This window comes from Notamacropus eugenii, chromosome 6, assembly GCF_028372415.1.
Source record: "Notamacropus eugenii isolate mMacEug1 chromosome 6, mMacEug1.pri_v2, whole genome shotgun sequence".
In the NCBI taxonomy this organism is placed as follows: domain Eukaryota; kingdom Metazoa; phylum Chordata; class Mammalia; order Diprotodontia; family Macropodidae; genus Notamacropus; species Notamacropus eugenii.
Genome location: NC_092877.1, coordinates 389,166,066 through 389,192,222, shown reverse-complemented (window position 1 = coordinate 389,192,222; position 26,157 = coordinate 389,166,066). Strand labels below are relative to the sequence as shown.

Genomic DNA, 26,157 nt, shown 5'->3' with positions numbered 1-26,157 from the left:
TGTTGCTGTTACACTGTAGGTTATTTTTCTGGTTCTGCTCATTGTACTTTGTATCACTTCCTCTTGGATTGGGAGCCCCTTGAGGGCAGGCACTGTCTTTTGCCTTTTTCTACATTCCCAGCACTTAGTACAGTACCTGGCACATAGTAGGTACTTATTAAACAATAATCCACTGACTGATCACTGCAAAGGATCATGAGTTGGAAGTGCCATTATCTATCTGCCTGCAATCTTCTCAGAAAGATGTGTTCAGCTGTCAAGAAATCAAATCCATTTGTCTTGGTTTCAATTTTATCTAGCTTGTTTTGACTCAGTTGTTTCAATAGACTGAGATTCTTTTGTCTTCTGCCGTATTAGTTATTCCTCCTAGCTTTGTATCATCTACAAATCTGATAAAGGGCAACGAAGTGGCACAGTGAATAGAGCACTGGGCCTGGAGGCATGAAGACTCATTTTCCTGAGTTCAGATCTGGAATTAGTAGCTGTGGGACCCAGGCAAGTCACTGAACCCTGTCTGCCTCAGTTTCTCCATCTGTAAAATGAGCTGGAGAAGGAAATGGCAAACCATTCTAGTATCCTTGCCAAGAAAATCCCATATGGGATCCTAGAGTCAGACATGGCTGAAACAACTGAACAGCCTCATAATTTGATAGGCAGATGACTCAGGGCAGAATGAAGCATGCTCTGGGGGCATGACCAGAATATGTTTCTCTTGGCAGTGAATGTTTGTTACAAGGATTTGGTTTTTTGGTTTTTTTTTTTTTTTTGATAGGGGGATGTAAGAGGGAGAGAAAATCAATCTAACCCTAAATCAGTTTTTCTTCATTAAAAATAATTTAAAATTGAGGAACATGACTTCTAGGATTTCATTCATTAAGCAGAATGTCAGAAAGGAGAGAGACCATTTAAAAGCCACTGTGAACGATTCTGATTGTGATCTGAAGGTGCTGAGGAGTGACCGAAGGCCCGCGCCCCTTGTACCTCAGCACTGTTCTTTCTTAATACTGAGTGCCGGGGCTGCCACTGGCTTTGGAGTATAACTGCATTGGGTGCTTGGAGTCCATTAAGTAGTCTTGTTTGTTAAGCATTTCATGTGGGCCAGGCAGGTGCTAAGCTCTGTGGGTGCAAAGATGATCCTTACTCTCAAGGGACCTCCATTACAATGGGGGACACCATCATCAAGCAACTTGGTACATGCCAGGCATCTGCAGAAGAGACAGTCATCTCAGGGAAGGCCAGGCGGTGGAGGCTCTGGAACAAAGACCCTTTGGGGAATGCTGGGGTTCCAGCTGAGTCTTGAAGCAGGACAGGGAAAAGTAAGAGGCAAAAATGAAGTGAGATGGCATCCCAGGCATGGGGGACACAGTCTGTAGGGCGAGCGTCATGTGCAGACCACAGCAAGAAGGCCAGAGGGCTCAGATGGGAGTAGAATGGAAAACTCTGAAAGGTAGGTTAGGTTCCAGGTGCCAGCAGAGGCTCTGTTTGATCCTGGGGGTAATAGGGAGCCACCGAGGTACCTGGATGGAGAGGGATATGCCAGAACTTATGTTTAGGAAAGTCATTTTGGCAGAAAATCAGCCAATATTTTAAATGCCTACTGTGTGCTAGGGTTAGGGGGGACATCAAAAAAGGCAGGAGCAGTCCCCACTCTGAAAGAGCTCACAGAAACAACATGTAGACAAATAGGTACAAATAGCCCATAGACAGGATAAAGTGGAGATAATCAGACAGAGAAGGAGAGCACTTTTAGGGGGACCAGGGAAGACTTCCTGGAGAAGACAGGCTTCTAATGGGGACTTGAAGGAAGCCATGGGAATCCAGAGCCAGAGAAGAGGATAAAGAGCATTTGGGGCCTGGGGGATGGCCTGGGCAAATGTCTGAAGGCAGGAGATGGAGGGTCTTGTTTCAGGAAGCTCAGAAAGCACATGTAGGGGGTGTAAGATGAGAAGACTGAGAGGGAGCCACTGGAGTTTACTGAGTAGAGGGTGACATGCTTGTACCTCCATTTTAGGGGGACTGAATGGAGGATGAACTAGAGTGGGGAGAAAGCCCTCCAAAAGCTAGTCCAGTAGTCCAGGCAGGCAGTGGGGCAGGTCTTTGCCAAGGTAGGAGCATTGGCAGAGGAGAGAAGGGGGTGTAAATGTCACCAAGGTGGAAAGAGAAACGTGGCTGTTGGAATGGATATGGGTATGAATAATCTGGGAGACTGTTACAATGAAGGAACCCAGGCTGTCAGCACAGCTAGGAAGGGAGTCATTTTAAGGGGCGCAGTGAGTTTGAGGTACCCACACCCACGGGAGATGGCCAATAGGCAGCTGGTGCTAGGTGAGTGTAGCTCTTGTGCATTGTCATGATTGTGGGAGCTGACAGAGGGTAGAACAGAAGTCATGGGTCTGATGAAACCTCTGAACCCCTTTTCACAATAAAGTTTTTAAATGCATGAAAACAAAATACATAGAGTTACAAAGGAAACAAATTCCATTGAAACGTTGATCAAAATGGAGAAATAAGACAATCCATGGACCCCAGTACAAAGGGAGAAGAAAAGAGGGCCCAGGCTTTGGAGACAGAGTCTGGGACATGTCCTTGGGGCTCTTCTGGGGTTAGCAGTAAAGCCAGGAGACTGAGAAGGGAACAGGAGAGATAGGAAGAGGGGGCTGGGCAGCCTCAGAGCATCCCCACACACACACTGCTGGATATCTGGGAAGCTCTTTGACCCTGGGACCTGGCCTTACATTTTTATCTGCTCTCCAGAGGGGCGACCTGGGCAGGGCTGGTTGTGCACTGGCTTATTTCGTGTATCTTTGTATAAAGTCCACAAGAAAGGGAGCCTTTGGTTTTGTTCTCTTGCTGGCATCCCTAGATCACAAACTGTCCTGTTGTTTCATTGGACAGATCATTGGCCTCAATGTGAAAGATGAAAAGTGTTTTTATACGTAAACTCAAGCGAGAGCCTTTCTTTCTTCCAAATGGAGGCCCCTAAAGTGTAAGCTGACCACGTCATGCCCTGCTCAGGAGTTTTTCTTTGTGGCTTCCTTTTGTCTCCAGGATAAAATAGCTATTCCTGGGGCCTCTAAGGCCCTTTTGGCTCTAGCTCCAGCCTGTCTTTACACACTAATGCCACGCTACTCCCCCTCGTGCTCTGTGTGTTTCTGGCTCTGCATCTTCCCATTCTGCCTTTGCCTGAGCTGGCCCCCTATGCCTGAAATCGTCTCCTCTCCCTGGGGTCCTCATTGTGGTCCTTGGTCTCCCATGCCAGCCTCCCCTCACTCTGAGCCTTGTTTTTACAGGATCCCACATACCCTTAGGTTCATTTTACCAGCCTGGCTTTCATCTTTTGTTCATTTCTTTTAAAAATTCCTTGGGTGGAGGGAGGGTAGTTGCTTGTGTGTGCACATTGGTCTCATGAGATATATCTCATTTTTCTCTTCGTTGGAATTATTTTCCTTTGTTTCTTCAGGATTTCCTTCTTGAATGTCTGTCATTGCTCCTGGGCTGGCTTCCTCTGAAGCATTTTAGTTCCTGGGATCCCCTCAGGTCCCTTTGAAATCCGCTCTCCCCAAACCTAAGTGCATATCAGACCCCATTCAATTTCTCTCTTCCTCTGTCACAAATTCCAGGATGCAGGGAGAGATCACACAGGAATCATTCCTTCTCAGGGTTCCTGTCCTTCTTACTGTGATGAATGAGAACTCCAAGAGACAGAATTTCTGGGTAACTGTCAGTGTATTAATTAGGCTAGCTAATAATCAATAAATTGATGGTCAGTGTTTCTCTCAGAAAAGCAAAAATACAGACAGCCTGAAAACCTTAAAACATTCTTTGAAAGGGAACGCCCCTAACAAGTGAAAATCAGCCCTTATTGGTGGACATTCCATGAGGAGGTGGGCTAGAAGTCTTCGCTCCTCCTGCTAAGTAGTGCCTTGACCATAAGTCTTAGCTGCCTCCAGCACTCTGGACAGGGAAATCCATCCCTGTCCAGCCCTCTCTGGTTGGTTTTTCTCCTTTGAGAGCTGGGTCACCTAAATTCTAATAGAGGAGTGCCAGCAGCTGTACCCAGAGGATTCTGTTCACACTCTAAACAGAAGTAAGGTCTCCTAGTTGGGTGGGGTCCTTGCCCACGTGCTCTTCAGCATGTTGCCTTTCATCTACAGGGCTCCCCAGTTTGGAGCTGTGTTCTGAAAGTCACTAAATTGACCTAGCGATGCCACAATTGGGCCTGTACCCCAGAGACAGAAGAAAGGGAAATTCCACCTGTGCAAAAATATTTAGAGTGGCTTTTGTGGTGGCAAAACTACCAACAAAAAACAATGCCCATTGAGAAATGGCCAAACAAATGATCAGCAGTGACTCAGGATAGACTGAGGGGTCTGGAATCCGAAGGGCCACTGAGTAAGCTATGTGACTCTAGGCTAGTTAGCCTCCCTCAGCCTCAGTTTCCCTGTCTGGTAATAGCCCCAACTTCATATCTTCATACAGTGAGCTTTGCCCATCTTAAGTTATAGTGTCAATGCCAACCATTCTTGCATTGTGGTTATTACTTTGTTTCTGGACGTTGGCTGATGATGTATTGAGAGAAGGAAGGCAACTTGTGAAGGCCATGGAGGCCTGTGTGTAAGAGTTTAGTCAACCTAACCAGGAGGAATTTAAACTAAAAACTGGAGGGGAAAGAACTGTGAGGTACAGGAGGAGTTGAGACTTAGAATAGCAAGAGGGAGAAGGGTTGCCCTCTGACCCACAGATTCCACCCCAGCCTCTAAATCTGAGACTGGTCAAGCGATAGAAGGAAACTGCCCCAGAATACCGAGAGCCATTTTTTTAGCAGCAGAGATGAGCAGACAAAGTCAGTGCCCATTGATTGTGGAATGGCTAAACACATCAATCTAGATGCATGGTTGGCATCACTGCAAGAAATGTGAATGGAAGAAATGATAAAGATAATCAGTGGTATAATGGGGTGGGGGGAACATGTGGAAACTCCCTTCAGTGCCAGCCATGAGAAGGACCATGACAGGGCTCTGAGATCAAGTCCCTATGGGCAGTGTTGGGGGCCCTTGGGTGTGGCTGAGGAGCTGCGGCTTTCCCCTGTCTTCTTTATCTTAAGAGAGGATTTCCTGGGAGGAGGCAGGAATATGGTGGGAAATAAAGGGGTCAGTTTTTAAGCAATAGTGGAGGAAGCTACATGGTAATTCTCATGAGAAAATATCAGACAAAAGACTTGTAGGGTTAGGTAGTACAATGGATAGAGCACTGGCCCTGGAGTCAGGAGGACCTGGTTTCAAATCTGGCCTCAGACACCTGACACTAGTTGTGTGACCCTGGGCAAGTTACTTAACCCTGATTACCTCACCAAACTCCCCCCCACTCAAAAAAAACAAAATAAAACTAAAAAGTTTTATAAAAAAACAAAAACCCAGTAATTAGGAACATGCAGGTCTGAGTTAACAGCTACAAAAGTGCCCACTGCACTTGATTTACACCCACAAAATGAAGCGGTGGGAAGCTTGTTAAGGGAGGAACTGGCACTTGTTTGCTAGATGCAGACTGGGCTGGTTTCTCTGTGAAGGGGACAGAAAGGCCTTCCTTTGGGAGGGGCATAGGAGACTGGAACCTCATTCTTCTGGCTGACCGTCCTGCCTGGGGAAGAGCATCTTATTGGAATTTTATTAAGACTGGTGTCCTTTGGGGTTAGAATGGAGTCACAAAGAGTGGGACATGACTGAAGATTAATGAGCAAGAAGACATTTTGTTGCCCTTTTTGGCCCCTTAGTGTCCCCCTACATTCTAATTCCCAGTCTGAATTGCTGGGCCGGCCTAAGCTAGTCTTGGTCAGTAATTTTTTAGTCAGGTTTGACTTTTCCTGACCCAGTTGGGGTTTTCTTGGCAAAGATACTGGAGCAGTTTGCCTTTTTCTTCTCCAGCTCATTTTACAGATGAGGAAACTGAGACAAAGAGAGGTTAAGTGACTTGCCCAAGGTCACACAGCTAGTAAGTGTCTGAGGCCAGATTTGAGCTTAGGAAGGTGAGTCTTCCTGACTTCAGGCCCGGGCCCTGTGCAGTCTGGTGTCACCTGGTGGGCACAGAATAAATACCATGTTGTAAACTTAAAGTTTGTAAAAATCCAGGTAAAAGAATACCAGGCCTCTGAACTAAAGAAAATTTTTAATAGTTTGAAAAAAGGTCAAAGAAAGTCTAGCTAAGCATTGGCAGCCAGGCTTTCTCAAAGGGATTCAAACTCTAGAAGTACCAAAGGCTTAACCAGAATGATCTCATTGGATCTTGCTGCCCCCATCTTCCCTACCCCCCACCCCAGCAGGCACATAGCCCCAAGAACCCAGGGCATTGAAGCCCCATTTGACAGGCAGGCTGGCTTGGCCACGGTTACACAGCATCAAAGCGGTTTCTTTATACCTTCACAATACTGTCTTTCCAGAGGAAATGGTGGAGTCTTCTGAAGAGATCCCTGGGGCCACACAGGGACTTTCATGAGGAAGAGTGGCCCAGCTAGTGGGAGGGAGGACACGTGAGGAAAGAGAATAGTGCACCCAATCATGCTCTGCATTTCTGTAATTCAATGCAGTCAACATTAAGTAAGTGCCTACTATGTGGTAGGCACTGTGCTGAATGATGGGATGCAAATGAGGAAGGTCTTTGGCCTCCTGGAGTTTACCAGCTAATGGGGGAAGACCGCATACAAGAGGAAGTTGGAAAGGGATGGACAAGCCTGAGAGTCCCCAGATGAGGTTTTGTGGCATAGAAACCAAGCAGAGAGGTACAGATGGAAAGTGCATATAACTTGCTGAGAGCAGGGCCATTTTGGGTTTTGTTTTCCCTTTTGTATCCCTGACCCTTGGCAAGGCATGGTGCACTGCCTTGTACCTAGGTGATGCTTAATTAACTTTTGGTAAATTGAATGAACTCTGAGTCCATTTGGTTTCAAACTGACTAGCTGTGTGACCCTGGGCCAGTCACTTTATCCCTCTCAGCCTCAATTTCCTTATTTGTAAAAATGAGGGTAAAAACAGCACCTATCTTCCAGGGTTGAAATGAGGATCGAATGAGATATCTTTCAAGTTTCTCTCTCTCTCTCTCGCCCTCCTTTTCTCCCCCCTCTCTCCTTCTCTCTGTCTTTCTCACACACACATTATTGTTGTTACTACTAATAATAAATACTGTAACATGACAGCAAAGTCAGTACCACCTTAGGCTGTGTTAAAGGAGACCTAAGTGCCCACAGTAGGGAAGTCTTCATCAGGCCACATCTGGAGCTCCATGTTTCATTGTGGGCCCCATGATTTAGGAAAGATGTGAACAGCGGAAGTATGTCTAGAAGAGAGTGTCCAAGTGACGAAGGGAGGATGAGCCCAATGAAGCCCCCCAAAGCAACTTGAGATGGTTTTTCTGGCCAGGAGAGGAATGGCCTTAGGAGTGGTCTTCCCCATGGGAATGGCAGGGCCTCAGGTGGGGCATCACATTTGTCTTCTGCTTGGCTCTGGAGAGAGAGAGAGAGTTGGGCTGCCAGTTTGCAATGGCTAGATCCCACAGAGAGGCAATATAAAGAAAGCAAATGATCACCCCTGAGGTCATGGGTGTCTGCCATGGACAGAGGACAGAGACATTCTTGTTTTGGAATGAGTTGGACTAGGCAGCTTCTGAAGTCTTCCCCCAGCTCCAAGGAATCCCCTGATCTCCACTGATCATCATGACGATTGTGATGCGGGACTGTTGGAAGACTGTGATCAAGCTCCTCTAAGCCTAGGGCTGTCTTTTGCCTTTCTTTACATCCTTAGGACTTGCTACAATGTCTGGTACAGAGTAGGTGCCTAATAATGCTTATTGACTGACAGAGCAAGTTGGCTCCTCAGAAAGGTCCAACCTGGGATATTCCTAGGGGATTGGGGATGGGGAGGGCAACAAAAGTCAAAGATTTTAGGATAAAATATTTACTGTTTCTGTCATGAAGTGTGACTAGTGAACATGCTTTTCCATGGGTGGATTGGGATGTGGATCAGCCACCTGTATAAGGCGATCAAGATAATGTAGCACAAGGGATGTGTTGGCTGCCGCTGATCCCATGTGAGGGAAGGTGTTAGAAGTAACCATTTTATGTTGTTGAAGAAAAAGTATTATTACTAGGACTGTGTTCTATGTTTAGCTACCAGTTTGCCAGAAATAGTTTTATTTAATATGACATTATCCTATATTCAAAACATTTCCAGCTTGGTGAGAGAGATGTCCAAACTGGCATGGTTTCCCCCTGCCTTCTGACATGGCTGCCCGACAAGGAAAGATATCTTAAAATTACAGTTGTCATGAACATTCCAGGCTTTGTTGAGTAAATGGCCAATAAACTCCCATTCCTCCTGGACATTCCCCTGGACACTTCCCAGAGATCTGTATCTGGAATGGTGATTCCCATAGAATGGAAGAGGGGAGTTGTGCTGAATAGGCTCATTTCTAATCCCTTGATGGACTAGAGGGAGATTACCCTTCCACAGGGCCTTAGTTGTGTTCTTGGTTAAGTTTCAGCTCATGAAAGGCGTTTGTATCCTGACCTATCCTTCACACTGTTTCAAAGGCTGTCCCCTGCACTCTGGAAAGAGCTTTAGTGAGAAATATTATTTCATAATATTTCTAGAGAAGCTAAAAGAGGAGATTTTATAGCACTAACTTTTCTCAAGTGAAAGGACCCAGCATGATTGTTCATTTTGCCCTCCTGAGTTTTTGGCAGGATAGGAAAAGACCAAGTGGGGACCGTAATGGATGCAGGAGGAGCAACATTGCCTGTCTTGGGCTATTATGGGACACAGTCAAGGGTGTCTGCTTGGGAAGCTGCCTCATTTGGTTAACACTCCAGAATTTGGTGGTAAAAGTGTCCATTCAGAGAAATGGTTGTGTTGGGGCTGCAGTAAACAGTCCTTGTCCAGAGGACTTTGGAAGCAGAGAGGCTGCTCCTCGGTCGTCACTGACTGTGTTCTCATAAAGTTATCAAACACTCAGCTGACCAAGCTAAAGCTCTAACCCAGGAGTGACCCTGATCACTGCATCCAGTAAGCACCTACTATGTGCTAGGCAGTAAGAATAGAAAGATAAAGCATTACATTCTAATGGGAAAGATCACAAATACAGATTAAAAAATGAATGTGTGTGTGTGTGCACAGTTTGGGAGGGAGTCAGAGGGTTAGGGTTGGAGGCTTGTGGGATCTGAGCTGCATATAAAGGAAGGGAGTTGAGACTTGGTCCGCCAAGCATGGTGGGTGTTGGGTACAAAGGTGCAGAGATGGGAGATGGAGTGATGCAAGTGAGGAGCAGAGGGCAGGCCAGTTGGGCTAGATGCCAGAGAATGGGAAAGAAGCAATGTCCAGTGAGGTTGGGAAGAGGGGCTGGGACCTAGGACACGTCAGGCTGTAAAACCCTAACAAAGAAGTTTTCTATTGGATCCTGTAGCAGGATTTTAAATCTGGGATCTGTAAGCTTAAAAAAAAAGTGATAAATATACTTCAGTATAATTGGTTCCCTTTGTAACATCTTATATTTTAATTCTGAAAAGAGGTCCATGACACCAGAAAGGTGATGGGCAGCCCCTGGAGTTGATGGAGTATGGTCTCTGTTTAGCGACAGTTAGTTTGGCACAAGGAGATAAGATGGCCTGCCTGGAGTGTGGTACTGCTCCCTGTGTTGGTGGAGAGAAGTGCTTAGATGGGAAATCTTGTGAAGGGAGAAAAGGCAAGATTGGGATGGAGGAGAGTGCTGAACTCAGGATGAGCCAGGGAACCCACCTGGGAGGTTGGAAGGACGGACGTACCTTTGACAAAAGTAAGAAAGTCTGGAAGAGGAGAAAGACAGTGAATTCAAGCTGGCTCTAGGGTATCCAGTCACAAATGTCTGGTAGGCAGCTGGAGTTGCAGAGGTGAAGGCCAGAGGAGAAAGCTGGGCAGGATCTAGACATCTGGGAGTCCTCTGCATAAAGACAGTTGTAAAATAGCACTAACCTTTACATGAGCACTTATTATTGTGATTTGGGGGAGGGGACAATCATTTCTTTTGATCCTCACAACAACCTTGGGAGGTCAGTGCTATTATTATCCCCATTTTACAGATGAGGAAACTGAAGCAAACTGGTGAAATGACTTTCCCAGGGTCACACAGCTAGGAAGTGTTTCAGGCCAGATTTGAATTCAGGTCTCCCTGACTCCGGGTCCATCACCCTCCATTCATTGCACCACCTAGCTGCTCCTAAAATAAGCACTGATGAGGTTGCTAAGAGAGAGAATGAAGGAGAAGGAGAAGAAACCTAGCACAGAATCTTGGGGAACGCCTGCAATTGAAAGGGTGCAATATGGATTACGAACTGGTAACGCAGACCTAGAAGGAGGGGTAATGTCATGAAAATCACAGAGGACAGCGTATCCAGAAGGGCAGGATGGTCAGCTGTGCCAGACGAGGCAGTGAGAGACCTGGGGAAAGGTGGACAGATTTCACAATGAGGAGAGAGAGCAGGTTCAAGTGAGTCATGAGGTCGGCAGCCAGACTGCAAAGGGTTAGGGAGTCGAGGAGAGGAGAGGAAATGGAGGCTTTTCTGAGGAATTTGGCTAAGGGTGAGTGAGGTTGAGAGATGTGAGAGTTGAGGGGAAGGCAGTGTCTAGTGGATGGTCTGAGACATGCTCTGAAACCAGAAAAGAAGCAACCTTTCGTTAGGGAGTAGATGGGTAAGGGTAGCTACATCTGCTGGAGAAGACACAAAGACCTGGGACCTGTTCCCAAGGTGTCCTTGGCATCACTCTTAGAACCAGAGGGGTCTTGGCTGCCCCCCACATTGCAGAGCTTACCCATGTGCATGTAGTACCCCGAGTGCCCATCTGTGTGGTGCATAGTCTGGCCAGTGGAGTAGATTGATGGTAATGCCCCCAAGGTCCTGCCCCCAGAGTTGGGGAAGGAATGACAGAGGTGGGCCATGTGGAATTCATGAGGCCCTGGGTGCCATTCTGTTTAGATAACTGAATGAAACAGGTGTTTTTCAAGAACCTGAAATGAAGGAAGAGAGGTGGTGGTGGTGGTTTTTTAATGAGTGGAATATTCTTAAGTTGTCTTGGTAGCAAAGTAAATTAGATCAGACTGGTAACTGATATGTTCTGTTTTGTCATGGGGGAGGGGACACAGATCAAGATTTGGATCTGACCCAAGCATAAGAAGCGAGAGTAAAGGATATTGGTGAGATGGCGGAACCAAGGGTTTGTGGTTTTTAAATTACTTTAATTTTTTTCAATGAACATTCATTTCTTTCTCTCCCAGGCCTCCCCCACCCCCCGCCCCCAACAAAAAGACAGACAAACTCTTGTGACAAATATGCGAAGTCAAGCAGAACCACTTCCCACGTTGAGTTAAGAGCCCAAGAATTTCATCCAATTTGGGGAACCCAAGGCCCCCTCTGGGAAAAGGCTTGTATTCCCATCAGACTTTTCTAGACAGGATCTGAACTTGAGGAGGCCTCAGAAATGCTGGACTTGAGGTGGGAATGGTCTGGGACTTTGGCATGTGGACAAGTTGGGCTTCTGTTAAAGCAGCGAGACTCTCTTGTTGGGCTTTTGTTTTTTCAGTTTCTCTCCAGCAGCGGGTGGCAGAGCTGGAAAAAGTCAACGCAGAGTTTTTACGCACAAAGCAGCAGCTCGAGCAGGAGTTTAATCAGAAGAGAGCCAAGTTTAAAGAGTTGTATTTGGCCAAAGAAGGTGAGTCCCCCAGGTGTGAGGTCCCTGGGTGTGTGGTCCCCCAGGTGTGCAGGTCCCCATGTGTGCACCCCCAGGTATGTGGTTCCCCTAGGTGTGTGGTCCCCCCAGGCATGCAGCCCCCCAGGTGTCTGGTCCCCCCAGGTATGCAGTCCCTGGCAGCTCCTCCTCCCCCTCACAGAGCTGTGGCCTGGTGGACATCCCTGGCTGTCAGTGTCTATGCCTGGGAGCCCCAAAGCAGGAGGAGGGGACCAGGAAAGAAGAAATGGGACTTGCTTCCCTTTGCCATACCCCATCACACCCAGCGTGAGGCGCCTTTGGAAATGACCTCTCTTCACATTGGTCAGCATTTCTGTATTTTCCTTAAAAGAGATTTTCATTGCTGTCATGTGTTTTGTCATTATCATCATTTCTCAGCGTGACCCTTTGTCCTCCCCAGCCCAGAGGGCCATACCTTGTAATGAAAAGGAAAATGAAAGAAAAACCCCACTTCACCCAAGGTAATCAGTGTGCCAGCAAATGTGGTGAAGTCTGACAGTGTACACTTGACTGCACTTCCACAGCCCCCCACCTCTGCAAGAAAGGAGAAGAGCTGGTTACTTTTCTTTGGTGCCAAGCTTGGCAGCTATCGTGAATATTTTTCTGATTCTTGGCATGAGTCTGTGTCTTCCTGTACCTTCCTCCAACACTCCCCTTTCCCCCCATTGACCCCAGAGACAGGAGGAAAGCAAGTCCACCTGTTCTGTACCTGGCTAGCCTGAGGCTGAACCCAAAGCCACGCCTGGCTGCAGCCCAAGGAGAGCTGTATGCCCCTGCCACATCTCACCCCCTCTTCCTCCCTACACTGGCCTCCCAGGTCTGGCCAGGCTCTCTGGGGAACACCTCTAGGACACTCTGGACCACTCTCCCTTTCAGCCTCCCACTGATAGCCTCATGGTTTCCATTTCTCTTCATCTTCATAATAGTCAGTGGCCTTTTGGGAGAAAACTGCCTCCTGCTCTTTCCTCCTGTTCTCTCGGCCCCTTCTCCTTCGTTCCTCCTGACCCTGCCCACTTCTCCCTCCAGAATTCCCAGTCTCCCCTTCATCCTGGGTCTCCCTTTGCAAAATTTCCATCTCTCAGCCTCACTGAGACTTGACACCCTCTGTGGACCCTGTACATCCCCTCCAGGGACCACATCATACTGGCCCTGGCAGGAGAGTCCATATATCCGAGCACCCTGTCTTGTCTTCAGAGTCTCCTTCAGAGTCTTTTCCTCTTTTGAAGTCAACTCTTAAAAGTTCCTAGCCAGTCTAAATTGTGGGGCTACAATACTGGAATCTCTGGGCCATTCTTTCTTTGTTTTGTTCTGGCAGATCCTCTTCCTCTCCTCCCCAACTCCTGTCTTTATGCTGGGAGAATTTAATATCCAGACACCTCTCATCCTCTTTATGTCTCCCTAGGACTTACACCTATGCTGGCCCTCCGCCACACAGGATGTGGTCACACACATTGAGCTTGACATTGCCGACAGGCATGCCCCTTCCTCCTCTCTGAGCACACTTTGCCATCTCATCCCATTTTGTCCTGCCCTATGCTATCCCATTCCATGCCATCCTGTCCTGTCCCGTCCCATCCTGTCCTGTCCCATCTTATCCCATACCATCATCTTCCATCCCATCCCACCCCATCCCATCCCATCCCACCCCACCCCACCCCATCCCATCCTATCCCATCCTATCCCATCCTATCCTATCCCATACCGTTCCATCCCGTCCCATCCCATCCCATCCCATCCCATCCCATCCCATCCCTGTTCTGAGATCTCACTGATTCCTCCATCAGCTATAGTGATTTCATCCTGTCTCATCTTCTCTGGCAGATGCTTCCTCTGTCAGCCTCTCTCTTGTACTTATCTTCCATCTTTCCCTGTCTCCTGGCAGCAAGCAGAACCTTGTTTCCTCTCTCCTCAAAAATCTCTTACTTGATCTATCCATTCAGATCTCATCTCAGACATTAGCTGTGTGACCCTGGGCAAGTCACTTCACTTCTGTCTGCCTCAATTTCCTCAACTGTAAAAATGGGGATCATAATAGCACCTGACTCCTAGTGTTATTGTGAGGATTAAATGAAATGATATTTGAAAAGTGCTTAGCCCGTTACCTGGCACGTAGTAGGTGTTTATTACTTCTCCCTCCTCCCTCTCTCCTGTTCTCTGCACTCCCATGCCAAGCATGCCCCATGCCTGGAATGTGCTCCCTCTTTTCTGCCTCTTGGTTTCCCTGGTTTGTTGCAGACAAGTCAAAACACTGTCTCCCCTCAGACCCTTTGATGGGGACAACTCCGGACCCTGAACCTAAGAGCTTTGGGAATAATATTGCCCCCCAAACCACCAATCCTACCTCCAGCCCAGTCCTCACAGCCATCATCTGGGGAAGTAATTCCTGTTCCTAAATTTGCCACAGCTACTGAAGACCCAGAAAATAGAATTGTAGCCAACATGATCCTGTCCAGTGATCCCACATCAGACACAGCAGAACCACCTGCTTTGCTGCTGCTCACCAAGGACCTGAAACCTTCCCGTCATGAGGGCTCCCCAATTAGACTGTGAACCCCTTGAGAGCAGACTGCTCAACTGTTCTTTCTGAATCCTCAGGGCTTAGCACAGGACTTGGTACACAGTGCATATTACGCATCATTCATCCAGAGGTAAAGGGATGACCATAAGCAAAAGAATTGCAGAGGTGAAGAGAGGAGTGTCGAGGGGGAGTAAGAGGACCAGGGCAGGGCAACAGGAGCCCCCAGGCAGCTTCCTTCCCTCCCTCCCTCTCTCTCTCTCACTCACCACCTTCCTCTTGGTGAAGGGGGTTGTTGGGAGTGAAGAGGGAAAAGCAGGAAAGGACCAGGGTGGAGGGAAATGGTCTGAAGGAAGTGAAGACACCCATAGGTCGGAGGAGGGCACAGGGCTGTCAGATGACCGACCTGTGGCCCTTGGGCCAACTCCAGCCCCCCCTCTTTTCTACATTTTTGTTTGTTTGTTTGTTATTCCTGCATTAGAAAACTGAATTCAACAATATGTTGTTAGTAGAAAACACACTTGAAACTCAAAGATTCTCTTAGAGCATGGGTGGGGAACCTGTGGACTTGAGGCCACATGTGGCTTTCTAGATCTTTAAGTATGGCCTTTTGACTGAATTTCAAATTTTATAGAACATGTGGCTTCAGGGCCACAGGTTCCTCACACAAAATGAGAGGCTGCAGCAAAGGGTACCTCTCGTGATTTCAGAGGCTGCTGTAATTTGAGACAAGATAAAAAGAGAGGTAATCATGCCTAAAGAAATCAGAGATAACCAATCACTATCAATATTTAATATATACACACCTAGTAGCATAGAATCTACATATTTCAAGGAAAAGTTAATCCAGTTGGTGGGAGAAATAGTGGATCACTTTAATCTACTCCTTCCAGACCTAGACAAATCTAACCAAAAGATGAATAGAACTTGTGAAAGAGTAGAGATATTAGATCTTTGGCAATTTTTGAATGGGAAGAGAAAGTAATTTACATATGTTTCAGCTATACCATGGTTGAAATATGACTTTATGGCATAAAGTTCTCACCAAAAAAAGTAGGAAAGACAGAAATATCGAACACATCATTTATTGATCACAAAACAATAAAAACATATTCATTAAAGGGTATCTGAAGAATTAAAATAATTGGAGGCTAAATAACATAATACTGCAAAAGTGGTGGATCAAAGAACAAATTGTAGAAATAATGGAAAATTTCATAAAAGAAAATGACAATCAGACAGCATACCAAAACTTGGGATACATCTAAAGCAGTTCTTTTCAGAAGAGTTATATTTTTAAACATTTTCATCAACAGGAGACAAAGAACAAATCAGGAAATTGGGCACATGGTGGAAAAACTCGAATGGCAATTAAAAACTTCCAGCTGAACTACAGGGCAGCTCACTTAATAACATGATGTTAACGAGATTCTGTTATGATATATTTTTATTTTTATTTATTTTATATGTGTATAATTGTCATGTATATTACATATTGATATGCAATCTACAATCTTAATATATAACATGTTAATATAATATGTGATTTTATACATAGTATGTAAGTATATAAATATTTGTCATTTATTATATTATTAATTATATGCAAAATAATAATAGAAAAAAGAGAGATAAGTAAAATTGAGAGCAAAGGAACTATTGAGTTGATAGAGCTGGGTTCTAATTTTAAAAAAACATAAAATTATTTAAGTAGATTATCTGATTTTAAAAAGAGGAAAACCAGATTTTCTGTCAGCATGAAGAAGAATTCACAGCAGTTGAAGGGGAAATAAAGAAAATGATCAAAATGTATTTTGTTCAAATATATGCTAACAAAACTGATCATCTATAGGAACTGGGTTAATTCTTTAAAAATATAAAGTACTCAGATTAGTAAAACAGAAAAAAAAATAGACTATTTGAATAGCCAAGTCTCAGAAAGCAATTGAATAAGCCATAAATGAATTTTTGAAGAAAAAAATCATGATTATTCAGTTTTACAAGTGAAATCTATCACACATAAAAAGAGTAATTAATTCCGATATTATATAAACTGTTACAATAATAGGAAATGAGGCGCCCTTCAGATCTCTCTGTCTGATGCAAACATGGTCTTGATGTCTAAACTGCAGAGAGACAAAATAGAGAAAGAAAATCAGTATTGCTCATGAACACTGATGAAAATATTTTAAATAAAATGTTATCAAATCTGTTACAACTACGTACTAGAAAGATTACACACTATGACAAAAGTTGTATCTGGAGCAGAAATGCAGAACTGGTTCAAAATAAAGATTATATATATAGAATAAATCATATTAATCACAGTGTATATGTGTGCATATATGTATGTGCATTTACATACACATGTATATATTCATTCACATCCGCTCACGTGTGTGTATGTGTGTATAAAACACCCTCTGGTTGTATCAGTAGATGCTGAAAACATATGCTTATTTCAGTTTAAACTCTGGGAAACATAGGAATGAAAGGACTTTTTCTTGACTTGGCAAATCTAAATCCAAGAGCAAATCTCAAATGTACTGGAGAAAAGTTGTGAAGGCTTTTCCAATCAGATTGGGATAAATCAAGGATGCCCATTAATCACCACTGCTATTCAGTCAGTAAATCTGTAAACATTTGTTAAGCACTTACTGTGTGCCAAGCACTGTGCTAAGTGCCAGGGATTCAAAAGGAGGCCAAAATTGTAGTTACCATGTCCGTAGTAATAACAGCGAACATTTATTTGGTGTTGATGTGCCAGATTCTGAGCTAAGCAGTTTCCAATTATTGTCTCATTTGATCCTCACAACAACCCTAGGAGGAGATGAGGAAACTGAGGCAAACAGGTTAAGTGACTCTGCCTAGGTTGCAGAGCTGTTACGTGTCTGGGGCTGGATTGAACTCGGTGCACTGTCCGCTCTGCTCCCTCACTGTCTCACAGCCTTCTTCCATTACTGCTGTAGTAATAATCCAGAAATAATAGCTCTGCCAATGACGTAAGGATGAAAGTGAGGCAGTAAGTAACAAAGGAGAAACAAAGTTTCCCCCAAATGAGCAGCTTAAAATCAGCAAGAAGAGCTGGATAGAGAAATTTGATTCAGAGTAACTAGAGAACCCACTGGGGAGACTTATCTATCTATATGAATCTGTGGGGCAGATTGAAGCTCATAATGAACCTCCTAGCCTGGTGTTTGTTAGACCCAAAGACACCACTACTGAGGCTAGGCCTCACTCTTTGGCAGAGTCCTGAGAAAACTGCAAAGCAGTGAGGCCGTAATTAGGCACAGGCCAGCGTCTCATACCATATACCAAGAGAAGGTCCGAGTGGACACGAGGCCTAGACATAAAATGTGACATCACAAGCACAAGTTGGAGGAGCAAAGGAGAAACTGTTTTAGATCTTTGATGGGGAATGACCAGACAAGGGACAGGCAGGTGTCAACAGGCAATCACAGCTTCACAAAACTTGTAGGAAAACTAGGTTTATTACGAGGGAAATGAACATGCATGTGGTACCGAAAGTTCAGAATCCATATAGAAATTTACATATTGATAATAGCAGGACAAAGGAAGGAGGAGATACTAGAAATCTCCACCTAGAGGGGCATGGCATAGGAGGGGTAAAAGGACAAAACCCCTCACGAAGGGGAGGAGCAAGGCCCTCTTTTACCTTGGGAACCTCTAGACCTTGAAAATGGGTTGGGCTGCTTATGTTCACGGTTCCTGCCTGGCACAGACTGATTTTCAAAGACACACAGGGTGTCCCGTTTGGGATGCAAACAATTTATGGCAGCTAGGAGGTGAGTGTGCATGAGCCCCGACCAGACACAGAGAGATTCTTGAGGGCTCGTGCAGCTCGGCAGTACCTCGGGCTGATTCAGCAGGATGTCGTCCAAGAGGAGCCCCCCACATTTTACTGGGGGCACGGTCTGTCCTTGAACGCCCTCTGGAGCAGCTCACCCACCTGCCTACTCTAACAGAAAGTCTTTCCTGTCTTCAGAGGACCTGAAAAGACAGAATGCTGTCCTGCAGGCGGCCCAAGACGACCTCGGGCACCTTCGGACACAGCTGTGGGAAGCCCAGGCCGAGATGGAGAACATCAAGGCCATTGCCACGGTGTCAGAGAACACCAAACAGGAAGCCATTGATGAGGTGAAGAGACAGTGGCAACAAGAAGTGGCCTCCCTGCAGGCTGTCCTGAAAGGTAGGCCAAGGAAGGCTGGCGGGGAAGGAAAGGGAGTGGCCTGGGGAAGGAGAATGGGCAATGACCCCCTGTTCAAAACCCTCTTCACAAAAATCAAGGCAGGTAGGAGGATTAGAGAATCTTTAGAATAGAAATGATGGTACTGCCTGAACTAATTTACTTATTCAGTGTCATGCTGGTCAGTCCACCAAAGGGTTTCTTTATAGAGCTAGAAAAAAACAACCAAACTCCTATGGAAGAGCAAAATGTCAAGAATCTCAAGAGAAATCATGAGAAAGGAGGGGAGAAACCAATCTCCGACCAGATAGCAGAGTAGAAGTGACCTTCCAAATCACTGGGCATTTAGGTTTTGGGGAACAGGGGAACCCAAACAGCCAGAAAAACTGGAAAGCAGTCTTGCAGAAGCGAGGGCTGGACCAGCATCTTACACTCTTGACGAAGATGAAGTCCAACCTGCCTGATCTCTGCTGGGAAAGAGCTCATGACTAATAGGGGTTAGGAAGGATCACAGATGATAGTGGACATTTTTGGTCATGTAAAATTTGAAAGTTTTTGCAGAAATAAAGCTAAAATAGCTAAAATCAGGAGGGAAGCCAATACCTGAGGAAAATTTGATGAATGTCTCACTTCTAAGATATTTATAGGGAACTGTTTCAGAATTGTAAGAATAAGAATTATTTGCCAACTGATATTCAAAAGATATGAACTAGTTTTCAAAGGAAGAAATGTGTGCTCTCCCCAGTCATGAAACAAATGCTCCAAATCACTAATTGTTAGAGAAATATTGAAGTTTCACCTCATTCTCATTAGACTAGCAAAGATGACTATGTTGGAGGAGGTGTGGAGCACTCTGGATGTTCTGGAAAGCAGCTTGGAACTCCGTCCCCAAAGTTGTTAAGCCCTGCACACTCTGACCTAGCAATGCCACTTTGAAGACCCCACCTAGGAAGGAGCACCAGCAGTATCGGAGGCAGCTCTTTCTGGAGTAGCAAGAGATGGAAAGTCAGAGGATGCCTTTCTGTGGGGGAATGGTTGAACAACTTATGACTGATAACAGTAACATTTATGTAGTGCCTACTGCGTGCCAGGCACTGGGCTAAGCATTTAAAAAGTAATATCTCATTTGATCCTCACAACAACCCTGGGAGGTATCTCCATTTTACCATTGAAGAAACAGACAGACTCAGTAACTTGCCCAGGGTCCCATGACTAAGAAGTACCTGCAGCCAAATTTGAACTCCTGACTCCAGGCCCAGCGTTCTGTGCGTGGTGGCACCCTCTAGTGGCACGGATATGCCTGTGCCCTAGGAGATGAGGAAGCTCTATGTGGTCTGAGACGGAATGAACCTGGTGGCAAGTGTGGATGTGGGCAACCCCCTGGCCACAGCTGAAGAGGCTGAGACACACGGGTTTTCCAAGGCAGGGTCAGGGGGACTGGGGTGAAGGGAAAGAAGATCAACATTTCTTCACTGAAAAAGAATAAAATGTAGTTTAAAAATCATAATGTAATAGTGAGAGGGGCTTGACTTTTGATTCTATTGATAGAGGGTATTCCTGAGTGAGGAAAATCCCTTCCCCAGTGTAGGTCAGCACCTTTTTTGCACTGAAAGGCTGTGCAGAATCAGGGGGATGGCTAAAGTGCTGCCCTTCCTGGCTCTTAGGTCCTTTCTCTTTGTGACATCGTCTTGTCCCATTAGAAAGGAGTCCCGCCAGGCACAGCCAGCTTCCAGTGAGAGGGTGGCAGGCTGCACCAGAGTCACCTCCCTGGCCGAAGGGTTAGGGTTAGCTAAGCCTTAAATGTGCACGGGCCTTGACCAGATCCACTCTGGACTGTCATCTTGGGAAGCCAGTGTCTGGTGAGCTGTGTTGGGCCTCCTGGGACCAAAAAGGACTAAGCTCTTACCCCTTGTAGTCTTTGCAGTGACCTCGTTTTCCCAAAGTTCTTTTCTCCTCCTCAGGGTAAATGCCCAGTTCTGTCTGCAGCTCTCCCCAAGTGAATGCAGTGCTTGCTGGGTTGTCAGTTCCTGCCTTGGGCCAGTGGTCTGCCAAGACCTCTGGAGTGTTTTCAGATGAACTTCCTGCTGATTATGTCTCCTTGCATAATAACATTCCCTTGGCCATAGACCACAGTTGGTTCAGCAAGTTCCCAAGTGAGGATCTCTGGAAATGACTTTGTGGGATCAATGAAAGTCATTTCACGAGGGGAGCACAAGACTTTGTTCTCTCAGTCTGTTCTTGGTATGACCGAGAAAGAGGACTTGATGATGAGCCCCAGGTCAAGACCTGCCAACAATAGAGCCTTGGAGACCATTCTGAACATCCTTTTCTCCATGTCTAAAATTTGGCCTGCATGTGCCCACGATGCAAATTCTCCTTCTGCTGGACTCTGCTCATACTGAGGAGGGGACCTTGGGGCACACACATTCTGGCAAGTTCCCCTAGGTCAGGAAGGTTCTAAATGTTGTTCAAGTCCCTTGTCTGTGACCTCGTAGAGTCAAGCCAGCCCTCCAAGACCCTTTCCTGGTCTGCACTGGAGGAGACTCCCAGCCCTGCCCCAGTTGTGTGTCAGTGATGGCACACATTCTGAGGTTTCCCAGGATAGAGGGAAGCTGAACCATCCTGTTGGGTGCTTGGGTTTCTGGGAATTGCTTATGATTTCAAAGAGGAAGCACGTTTAGGATTAAAGTGGAATTCAAGGACCCTTCAGTCTCTGCTGCTTGTTCATTTCAGAGGACTGTTGGGCAGAAGAGAGTGTCCGTGACAGGGAGACCAGGCCTGGAAGTGATGTCCTTGGGCGTTTCTGCTGATGATCCCAGTGCCCCCAGGGCACACTGGCAGGGATGCAACCTGGGGGGCGTCAAGTGCTCTGATCTATGAATCTTCAGGCTCACTGTTTCCATGCCTTTGTCCCTGAGCTTAACCACAGCACAGATCCAAATAGGGAGGAAACATCTGCCACCCCATGGTCCAACAAATACCATGTGCCAGCCATCTGGCACAGTGGCAGGGGGTCACCACAGTGGGGGCAGTGTCAGGAGAGGGAGAGGTGGAGCAGAGGGGAAACTGATAGGCTCTGACACTAGGTGGGATCTGGGGTGTGGGGTGAGAGAGTGTGGAGTCCAGGGAGACTCCTTGCTTCAGGAGCTCAGCTCAAAGGGTCTCACCAGGACGTGTGTGCCCTGGATGGTGATGGGTAAGGGAGAGGGAGGAGGAACAGAATGAGTTCTTCTTTGAGCTTAAGCTGTTTCCAGAACATCCCTTTGGAGAGAGATAACAGACAGTTGGAAATGAGAGACTTTAGGTCAACAGAGGTTGGAGCAAAATAGGTAAATATGATTAATGAGCTGATGGGATCACCCAGTGAAGTTAGGCCAGAGGGAGGAAAGAAGAGGGGCCAAGACAGAAGCCCATGGAATGGAGATAGAGAAGGAGGGATGAGAACCAGGAGCCATGAGAGTGCCAAGGAGGGAGGAAGGTCAGGGAGAATAAACATGGAGAAGAGCCCATTGGTTCTGGCCACAAAGAGCATCAGTAACTTTGGAGTGAACAGTTTGGGTGGAAGGGTGAAGTCAGAAGAGAGGGAGGGGAGGCCTCCTCAAGGACATGAGGGTGACAGCTAGTAGGGAAGGGAGAGTCAGTAGGGTGATGGAGAGGGGGCAGTCCGCAGGAAGAGATGGGCTGGCATGGGGTCACTTGGGCAGTGCTTACCATGTGCCCTTCCCTGCCATCAAGGAGCCGAATGTCTGACCTCCTATAAAAGAAAGCTTGAAGGAGTGGGGGGAGATCGAGATACCCAGCATGCCATAGGCTCAGGGAAAGTGTGGGAGGTTCTGGGAGGAGCTCTCCAGTCTGAGAAGGGAAAGTCAACATAAGGTGGTCTGAGGAGGCTGAGAGAGGGGATAGCTGGGGAGCTTGGCGAGAGACCCCTGGGTTGACGAAGCCTTGAAGGGTAGGCTGGAGAGATCTGAAAGAAGGCTTCTGTCATCAGCTTCACGTTTGTTTTTGGGGGGTGGTTTTTGGTGTGAAAATTATGACACTTTTGCAAGAAAAATTCTTTTCTTGTGTTTTCGAATTGAGACTTCTGACCCTTCTCAATGATTGTGTTTATTGGATCATGTGGAAATGATAGTTTTGTGAAGTTCTTTGGTGTCAGAAACTTTATTTACAATGTTTTAAAATTGTGTCTGAAGGAGATGGCACTTTATTGAGGCCTTTTAGAGTTGGGAGTTTCTTTTAGGGTGCGGTGGATTTAAATGGGCTAAAAATATGTCTGCCCTCAAGCAATTCTGTAGTTGATCTTGGCCATACCATAATCCTCTTCCCTTTCTCAATGAGGATGCCCTAGAACCCAGGTGTCAGCTCTTTAAAGGTCAGTCTGTGTGCCAGTGTTGCTGCACAAAATGCTTAGAAGGGTTTTCTCTCTCCTGCCTCTCTTTCTTCTCTCTCTCTCTCTCTTTTCCTCTCTCTCTCTCTCTCTCTTCCTCTTCTCCCCTTCCCCCAATCTCTCCTCCCTCTACCCCCCTCCCCCTCCCCTTTCTCTTTCTCTCTGCCTTCCTCCCCCATCTCTGTCTCCCTGCTGCCCCTTTCTCTCTCTTATGTCATTTTGTAGAGACAGTCCGTGACTACGAGCACCAGTTTCACCACCGGCTGGAGCAGGAGCGAACACAGTGGGCTCAGTACCGAGAAGCTGCAGAAAGGGAGATCGCTGATTTACGAAGACGGCTGTCTGAAGAGCAGGAGGAGGAGAATCTGGAGAATGAGATGAAGAAGGTACCCTCAAGTCCTGTGTGTGTTGGTGGAGGTTGGGCGCTGTCCGTCAGTGTTAGGTCCAGAGCAGAAGTTGAGCCATCTCTGACCTCCATGTGAAGGGCAGCCTCCTCGGAGGTCCCCCCGGTCACAGGAGAGCAGCTGATTGGCAGGTGCATGTCTCTTCCCCCCATTTGCTTCCTGTTATTTTTACCTAAAGTTCTAACTCCTCATCTGTAGATTACGTTGTGAGAAGCCATCCAGTCAGCTGGCTGAGAGGGCCAGAGAAGGCGAGATTGTTGTTGTGGAGTGTCTCCACGGCTCACGCTGTGGAACAGCAGTGATTGGGCGAGGCCTCCCTCTAGGATGTGATGGGGAGGCGTGCCAAGGCCAGTGGAGACAGTTACTAGAGGGCCAGGCTCCAGGGAGGGGGCACCCTGCAGAGCACATGAACTCAGTCTCCCCTCTAGAGCTGGGGGTATGCCAAAGGAATGAAGGGGGCTCTTATCTCTGAAAGGAGGGGGGTGTTCATCTTCCCACCCCAGGGGAGCCCCTAAGCAGCAGCTTGCTCCATGATTGAGGGTGAGTTTTGTGCTGGAGAGAAGTGTGATCATTTGAAAATTCATGGCCTGAAGTGAAGTTTATGGCCAGTGGGGCAAGAAGAGGGCACCCACATCCAGCCCTCAGTCAGAGGAGAGTGAGGAGGACTTCACGATGATGAGTCTGCAGTCTGAACACAGTAGGGTAGCACAGTAGGGAAGTGAGGCGACTTGGGCAAAGTCAGTGGCAGGTAGCTACACACACCAAATACTGAAGGGTCTGAATGATAAACCAAGCCAGCTGGTGGCGCAGGTGGGGGCCCGCCAGCTGACACAGAACATGCCTTTTCAGCCCTTTCCAGAGGATGGTTCACCCCATCCTTGTCTTTTAATGTCTTAATGAATACTGTTTGTTTTATGGGATTGCGCTCTGGGAGGGGAAATTGGCAGTGACGAAAAAACCAAAACGGAATAAAAGTGTTACCCGGGAAGCCTTTTGGAGACAAGAAAATCACCTCATTTTCCTTTTCCATTTTTAAAGATAATTAACCAAGAATTTCTCTTTTCTTTCTCACCCTAAGACATAAATCATGCTTCTTTTCACTCTATTGATGGGCATCCATTTATCTGACAGAAATGTTCCAAAGACGGTTCTTTATAAGTGGTAAAAAGATGCGTTCGGTTGACTACAAAATGAGGTTCTTTCTGGCTCCATCCCCATTTCCCCAAATTTCAAATGGAAGTATTTGGGGAAATGAAGTTTCTCTTTGTGCCTTGGTGGGATGACAAGGAAGCCTGAAAGTGCAGGGATGAAAGTGAGACTCTAAAGCATCCCAAGATATTTTTCCATGTTTCTGCCCTCCCTCTTGGAGCTGGAAGTCAGTGGTGATCCTTGGGGTTATCTGGAAGGAGAAGAGAGATGGGCGACAACGTGTTTGGGGAGGGCATTGTCATTCTTGTCCCAATTCCTTCTCCACCCCTCCCCCATCAGTAATTTCATTAGTTCCAAGTTTTATACACCTGGAGGGCCTTGTGTAAAACAGCATTTTATATTTCCAGGTTGTACTAGGAAGTGATGTGATGTTTCCTACTTAATTAAAGGTGCTGACCTTGTCTTTCAATTCAGAGTCATTCAAGAGGCTCTTACTACAGGACTCTGTGCTCTGCCCTGAGGTTATAAATATTCCAGAATGACCCAGTCTCTAACCTAGGAGTTTCTAATCCAGCGGGCCCCCAAATGAGGGGATCAAACAGGCAGAGGCTAGATTTCTATTGAAGGATATTCTGGGGCCTTTTTGTCCTTTTAAAGTTACTCTATGGTTTCAAAATCAAATGATCACAAGGTGACATTTCAGAAATTAGTCTTTTTAAGAAAGAGTGTGTACTGGGTGGCATATTTGTTCATGGTGGCTCTTCTGACTGACTGGGTTTTAATGTCAGCTTCTGAAGTCTTCAGTAATAGCTAAAACACTTGAGTAGAACTTCTGCTTACCTTCTGTTCACCTTAGGCCCAAGAGGATGCGGAAAAACTACGTTCTGTGGTGATGCCAATGGAGAAAGAGATAGCAGCTCTGAAGGATAAACTGGCCGAGGCCGAGGAGAAGGTCAAGGAACTGGAAGCCTCCAAGGTGGGCTTTTGGGCCATTGGGCCTCTGAGGGACATCAGTGACATGAAACGGAACTTTGTCTTGGAGCTGCAGCATGGGCTGCTCCAGGTGCACTTTTGTGTAGTGATGCGTGCTTCTGTATCATCGATACTTTTAGAAAGCCTTGAAAAATGGATGGCCTGAGGGTTCTTGACCTCCCAGAAGCCCAGACATGGGCTCAGACATACTGGGAGGGCAGGCTTATTTATTTCAGAAAATGTATCTGTAACAGAATGGGGAGCAGAAGCCCCAGCCTAAACACAGGAGAGAAAGAGCAGTAATTTTGTGAGGAATAACACAACAGCAGCTATGAAGTGCCTACTGTGTGAATGGTACTGTGTTAAGCCCTGGGGATACAAAGAGAGATAAAAGACTTCCGGTGTAATAGGGGACACATTGCAAACAACTTAGGTACAAACAACTTAGGTACAGACACACCCAATGTGAGGAAATGGGCATGAGCAGTGGGGGAAGTCACTGGAATATGAATGATAGTAATTCTAGCTGTCCTTTATATAGCACCTACTATGTGCTGAGTGCTTTACAGTCTTTGTGGGAGGGAGGTGCTATCATTATTCTCATTTTGCAGATGGGTTAAGTGACTTTCCCAGGGTCCCACAGTTAGGAAGTATTGGAGGCTGAATTGGAACTTCTTGACCTCAGACCCAACATTCTATCCAGGCATTCCATGAAAGGTGGACTTTTATATGGGACTTTTCCCTGGCCAGGAAGAAAAGAG

The 26,157-nt window shown here is 46.4% G+C and overlaps 1 protein-coding gene across 1 annotated transcript in view; it reads left to right on the top strand.

The window, feature by feature from the left end:
* The window catches only part of RABEP1 (rabaptin, RAB GTPase binding effector protein 1), a 49,452-nt gene that overhangs the window by 6,114 nt on the left and 17,181 nt on the right, over positions 1 to 26,157 (top strand). The window contains exons 2-5 of the mRNA XM_072619059.1: positions 11,598 to 11,726; positions 18,284 to 18,487; positions 23,097 to 23,257; positions 25,281 to 25,400. Coding sequence (XP_072475160.1) covers positions 11,598 to 11,726; positions 18,284 to 18,487; positions 23,097 to 23,257; positions 25,281 to 25,400 — 614 coding nt within the window. The remainder of the gene's footprint in view (positions 1 to 11,597; positions 11,727 to 18,283; positions 18,488 to 23,096; positions 23,258 to 25,280; positions 25,401 to 26,157) is intronic.